Raw genomic sequence first — 6652 nt, 5'->3', positions numbered from 1 at the left:
TGTAGTACTTTTACTTAATTAAGTAGCCTACTTCTTCCACTGCTGTTTTTGCATGGACACAAGATTGCAGAAGCTGAAAAGTAAACATTGTCAAGGAACTTCAGCAGTAATAGACCTACAGGCAATTAGATCCCGTTCCTGTTGATATATATCCTGCTGATTAGTGATGTAATAATTTGAGCCAGGAGGCCAGACATCATCTGTCTCAGTGGTACTTCATTAGAGGTGTGTGACCTCTAATGAAAACATGATTGTAATCAGCGATGGCATTTTTAATGTGTGGACGTGTCGCATTCTCAAAGCACGAGCGGAACCGGGAGCGCGCACTCTACTACTAGCCCCCCCCCCCCATCCTCCCAACCAACCACACACACCATCCATCAATAAAAATCAACTGCTGGTTCTTCTCTCACCCTCGCTCGCGCTCCGTGCGCGCTCCCGCTCGGAGACAGGCTTCAGAGAGCCCGGAGAGCAGACGAGCGACAGCGAGGGAGAGAGAAAGATGGAGGTGAGGGTCGGGGAGAGACTCCTGTGCCTGGCTGTGCTGTCCAGCGTCTTCTGCGTGGATTCAGTCTTCGGGAAATACGTCAAAGGCATCGTGAACACCAAAGAGGTGAGCGCTGCTTTTTCTTTACCTTTTTAATTAGTTGTCACTTGCGACAATGACACCGCCACAGACGGAGAGGAGTGGGAAAAGGGGACTCGACTGCGTATCCGCACGCAGGTGTCTCTGTGGTGGACTGTACCGCGGATAGACGAAGAGGCTACCATTCACCGTTAAGTTGCCTTGGATATTTACATGCCGCCTTATGAAACACACTCACCAATATTCTGCCTTGCAATTGCGCGCCATCTGCGTGCGTGTCATCTGTGGCGTATATTTTACCCTCATTCGGGCAGTCTTGGGCATCATTCTTCTCGCCCCAGTAAACTGCACGGGTCCACCGGTTCACGGCTACCAATCGAGCCTCCAGTAGTGATAACTCAAATTTAAATCAAATGCAGCTTAACGTGCATGTTTTTGTTGCCACCCTTAAATGTAAATTGTCAGTGGGATTTCTGTTTATGATTAGAGGACCCGTTACAGGTGTGCGTCATATGGTTCCTGGCGCGCAGCGCTGGATTTGTGGTGATCCTCGAGAAACTGGCCTCAGTCCAGCCTGCTCAGAGGTTTGAGTCTGTTTTCCGACAGATCAGCATCGACATCATCGCTGCCCCGACAGGATCTGCGAGTTGAAATGTTAACTGTGCAGCTGGCTATATACTATTGCTCTGGGTCGTTTGTAATTCAGGAGGCTACCACCTGCTGTTCACATCTCTGGGTGGTATTCTCACGAGTTTGTGGATCAAGTTTGACATACATGAGTAGTTCAGTATGGCTGTCTACCATTTTGTTGCGAGTTCAACAAGACAGGCCACTATGCAGACAAAGTAGCCTCTATAACAACACTGGCAAATAAGCCTTAATTCAAATTATCCATGGTTGTTTAGAACATTGTGGTCATTCTGTTGGTATTTCTGCAAAACCTGCGCTGTGGAAGTCCATAGTATTTATCTCTCTGAAACAAGAGGACACATTTGACCTTTCAGTCTGCGAGGTCAGCTGTGCCTGGAGATTATAACCAGAGGTAAATAAAATTTAATGTTTAACAAACACAAGACAGAATAGATATGATACCAAAACAATTTCCCAGAGCCCAAGGTTTCTTGGGGCAGTAATAGCTCAGTCATAGGGACTTTGCTTGGGTACCAGAAGGTAGCCTGTTCATGCTGGAGAGGTGCCAGTTCACCTCCTGTGCACTGCCAACGTGCCCTTGAGTAAGGCACCGGACCCCTAACTACTTGGGGTGCTGTGCTATACGGCAGCCCCCCCACTCTGGCATCTCTCCGCATAATTACATGTCAGGTGTGTATTTCAGGCCTGTGTGTGAAAACAATAACAATGGAGTTGGGAAAAATGAATTTGCCCAAGGGGACAAATAAAGTACTTATTGTTCTAATTATTGTTTTGCCTGACAATTCAGCTTACAATGATATAACCATAAAAAAGCAACAAATGCTTACATTTGGGAAGCTAGAACTAGTAAATGTTTGGCATTTATGCTTGATAAATAAATTATAAGATTGTTATCATTTATTGAATTGTTTAATCTCTAACATGAGCACCATCAGAGTTGATATCTCCAGTTGCCACAGTAGAGCTGCTAAGTGATCAGCAACAGGGGAGGGGATTATGATGTTGCACTGTTTGACTCGGGTCACAATGTGATGGAAGAAGCTGTTGTAAAAAAACAAAAGAGCATGCATGTTCAGAAATATCCCTCCAGTGAAATCCACTGTAAATATTTTGCACCCACCATGTGCCTTCAGCTGTTTCATGTACCACAGTTTTTCATGTGTTGCCAAAATGTGACTTAATAGCAAGAAAATGTTGAAAGACTTGCTGCTACCAAGCACCAGTATATCACCTTACTTGCCCCCACCACCACCACCACCACCAAAAAACAAAGAACTGAATCTGTCTGACACCAGGCAGTTTGAGCCAACAAGCTTTAATTCTCACTCTACCTTGCTGATTTGTTGTGCTCACATTCCCTGAACTCTGACCACGGTCAGTTTAAAAATGCGTCATGAACTGAGAGATTGAAGTGAAGTCACCAGTCTGAATCCCCAGGATGACTATGGAGATCTGAATGGATAAATTGAACCAGAGGCACTCATCCATCCATCACTGCTGTTGAGATGCCCTTGAACGTGGCGCTGAATATGCACCTGCTCCACTGGAGCTGCACAGTGGCCGGCAATAGGTTGCACTGGGCAACTTCCCAGTGTGTGTGTGTGTGTGTGAGAATCTCCAGCTCTAGACTAGAAGGGCATCTACTTTTCTAGTCCTCTGCAATAAATAAGAATATAGTTTTAGTCAACCTGTCTTGTTATGTAAGGCCACAAATAAGAGGTTTTACATAAATAAGTAAATTCCGCACTTAAACTGCACTGTAGGCTGCAACTAACAATTATTTTCGTTATCGATGAATCTGATTATTTTCTTGATTAATCGTTTGGTCTATAAAGTTTCTGGAAATAGTGAAAAATATCTAAGGTGATGTCTTCAAACTGCTTGATTTGTCAAATCAACACTCAAAACTCCAAAGATATTCAATTTACTATCATAAAAGGCCAAAACAACCATCAATTATTTACATCTGAGAGCCTGGTGCCAATGGATTTATGGCATTTTTGCTTAAAAAATAACAAACTAGATACAACAAAACAAAATAGGTTCTGGTGGATTTTATGTTGATGGATTAATTGTTTAATTGAGGGATTGTTTTAGCTTTACTGCTAATGTTTTTAATGTTAAAAAAAAAAAAAAAGACGTGCGTTTTATTTCTTGCTTTTCAAAATCTTTCTTGAACTTTGTGGTTGGTTTTCTTGTCTTACTCTTGTGCTTCTAAACAGTTCAGGGATCTTTTGACAACCTAAGCAAAACAACAGAGCACTGTGAATGACATCAGGCAACACCAGCCGTGACATATTGATATTGTGTGTGTGTGTGTGTGTGTGTGTACAGTTTAACACATCATCAGTCTTGCTCGTGCATTCCTGCCCCAAGGTCACCCACTAACTCCACTCCACATCCCCTTTCTCTCAGATTTATACACACACACACACACACACACACACACACACACACACACACACACACACAGAAACAGAATAAACCCCAGAACTCACACACATCATGATGATGTAGCTGTATCAGTGTCTGGAGAGGTGAAGGCAGAGTTTGTGCAGAGCTGTAAATTGACAAATGTAATTTACCACACTGGGAGTGATGAACTGTTGAAACCTGTGGAGTGGCTGGAGAAATAAAGAGAAACACCAGCAAAGTTATCCAAAGGCATCGGTGTGGCAGACTGGTCGATGTGTATAGCTTTAGCGGCTCGTGGCGTGTGGAGGCACTGATAAAATGTCCCTTTGAGGTGGTAGCTTTAAGGTCAAAGGAAGGTTGCCATTTTGAATCCAGCTGGGCAAATCTGGGAAAGAAATAAAAACCTTGCACTTCTTTAGCAGCCAACAGCAGGACCCCTGAGCAAGGCAGTAAATCCACACTGTGCTGCAGGCTGTTTCCCCTGTGTCAATGTCCATAGAGCTGTAGCAGTTTGCAGCAGACCGATGTTAAACTTCAACAAAAGCATAGTCCTCCTCTGACCTGAGGTCAGGCTGAGGTGTTGCTCAGTTACATTTTGACAGCACACACTTGCTGTTACAGGGGTCAAACCTCAGTTTCCAATAAGGTCGAATCATTTTGGGAAAAATATATAATTGTGATTGTTCTGACCAGTAATGTGATTGCAATTTAAATTGCAATTATTTTCTATAAATTAGACTACAGGCCTGTACTTGTGGTCTGCATAGTATTAAATAAGGTACATTTTGTACGTTATTTGTACTAAGCATAATCACAATTTGTTCTTTTTTCTGCATGGATAGAATCATATAAAAATAATAATTAATGCAGTTGCTCGTTGTTGAGGTTTTCCAGAGTGTTGTCAGTCAGAGAAAAGTGAACTTCTAAGTAAACTTGGCCAATGATCTATAGCAAACTTTAGAATACTTATTCTGTAAAAACAAAAAAAACAACAAAAAAAGGTTAAAATGTCTTTGGTCTTTGTTTTCCAATTAGTGAAAATTTGTGGATTAGACCAGAAAGGTCTTTAAACTTTTTGTCTTTTGAAAATTAATAAAATGAACAGATGCCCTTGAAAGTTCTTTTTTTTAATTTAAAAATCTAGCACCCATATTCATCAGCGTGCCTCAGCTCTGTGGGCCTTTCTCCATCCTAAAATCAACATCTCACATCCTGAGGAAAAACACTGTGATGGATGTTGGGGTTGATGTAGCAGCAGTTTTGAAATGAAGGATTTTACCAGGATTTCTGGACGTAATAGGATCATGAAGTAAAGAGGCCTAGTATGTGGTGTCTTATTTTAATTAATGTCATGTCTTATCTTAAAATATGCCACTATTCTTCAATTTCAACAAACAAGACATTGAAAGTCACTGCAAAATCCTTGACAAAAAAGTTGACATTGAAGTTTTGGGAACCCTGTATGCATAGAATTTCCAACTCAATCAGTTTTCCTGCATCTCTTTTTAATGAGGACATTGTGAATAGATACAGGCACCATGTATGTGTGCAGGTGTGTGCAGTGTTTTCATGTTTCCATATGCTTGCTGTGTGTGTGTGTGTGTGTGTGTGTGTGTGTGTGTGTGTGTGTGTGTTTGCATGTATGCAAATGTGTGTGTGCTCATGTGAAACACCCACAGTGACAGAGAGGGACAGAGCTTGAGTGTGTTTGTGTGTGTGTTGGTGCGTGAGTTTATGTGTGTTTATGCGTCGCAGTGTTGTGTAACCCTGACTAATGAATCATTGAGAAGCCCAGCGGTCCAGGGGTGACTTGACTAGCTGATTGGTAATTAATTGTTAATGAGGCTTAGCAAGCAAACAGGGATCTGGAGAGAAAGAGAAAAAGACAGAAAGCTACTGAGATGAAAGGACAGAAAATGTGAGGGAGGAAGAAAGAGAGACAAAAAGAGAGGCAGAGAGAATGAGACGGAGAGATGCTGAATTGACTGGATACTGCATCAAGGCATAGCACTTGAATAATGGGGGTGTACGTACACACGCACATGTGCAAGCATGCGCACACTCTTGGGGAGGTGGCTGAGTGATTCTGCAACACAATGCAGTGGCCATTGGGAAATGAGAAGACTAAAAGGGGATTAAGGTAGACACCTCATCCACTGTTGCTGTTCTCTGGGGCTCAGTCTCTTTTCTACTCTCCACAGACGCGCACACACACACTAAGCTGCACTGGGCTAACTAGAGTCCGCTTGGTTGAGTTGTTGACGTCGGTGGAACAGCTTGAGCCTGGTGGTGAACTGTGCTAATAGCTATCGGGGCGCCATGCTGATTTGTTGATGTCGTCTCGGCCTTGTTAGACTCAGTGGTCTGCCTTTTAAAGGGGATCTCTGGGGTACTACTGCATATGTGAAAAAAGTTGTATAAAATCGTTTGTGGCTCCAGAGGGAGCTGCGTGAAATCTGCTAAATTGCCTCAACTGATGTCACTTGAGTCGGCATTGGTTAGGTCTGAAGACTACAAGTCTGTAAATGGAAAAACATCTGTGGATGTGGAGTTAGAAAGAAGTGAGCTTACCAGACGTCTGTAGCCCGCTCCTCATCTCTGCTCGAGGCTACATCAGCCGCTACTAGCATAACACACCCTAATCTCTGACCAAACTGTTGGCGGTCAAGTTGCATTGTGGGTAATGTAGGCACCAGATCTTGACAAGGAAGAAGAATGTGTGGAACAAAAAGACGATATCTCTGGTTCTGCTGCATCGATTTTCATCATGAGTCCAACATTGTTATAAGAGTGCAATGCTCAATCGGTGCTGCATGATATGGTAATATTGCAATTATTTTGACAAATATTACGTTTGTGATATGATTCACGATTAATGGGAATGATCATTTTTGCATCACAATTTTCATTTTCACTGAAAAAACTATTAAAATCATGATGTGACATTTGTTGGGGTCTGTACCAAACAAACATGTTTACTTACATCTGAAGAACAAGATT

General features: G+C 42.5%; 1 protein-coding gene across 1 annotated transcript in view; it reads left to right on the top strand.

Moving 5' to 3' along the window:
- Positions 1-389: 389 nt before the first annotated feature.
- tmem145 (transmembrane protein 145) overlaps positions 390-6652 on the top strand; it is a 39460-nt gene continuing 33197 nt past the window's right edge. Inside the window, exon 1 of the mRNA XM_044208766.1 lies at positions 390-613. Coding sequence (XP_044064701.1) covers positions 503-613 — 111 coding nt within the window. The 5' untranslated portion in view covers positions 390-502. The remainder of the gene's footprint in view (positions 614-6652) is intronic.

Source organism: Siniperca chuatsi, linkage group LG9 (genome assembly GCF_020085105.1).
Source record: "Siniperca chuatsi isolate FFG_IHB_CAS linkage group LG9, ASM2008510v1, whole genome shotgun sequence".
NCBI classification, from domain to species: Eukaryota; Metazoa; Chordata; class Actinopteri; order Centrarchiformes; family Sinipercidae; genus Siniperca; species Siniperca chuatsi.
This window is presented reverse-complemented; position numbering and strand designations above follow the sequence as displayed.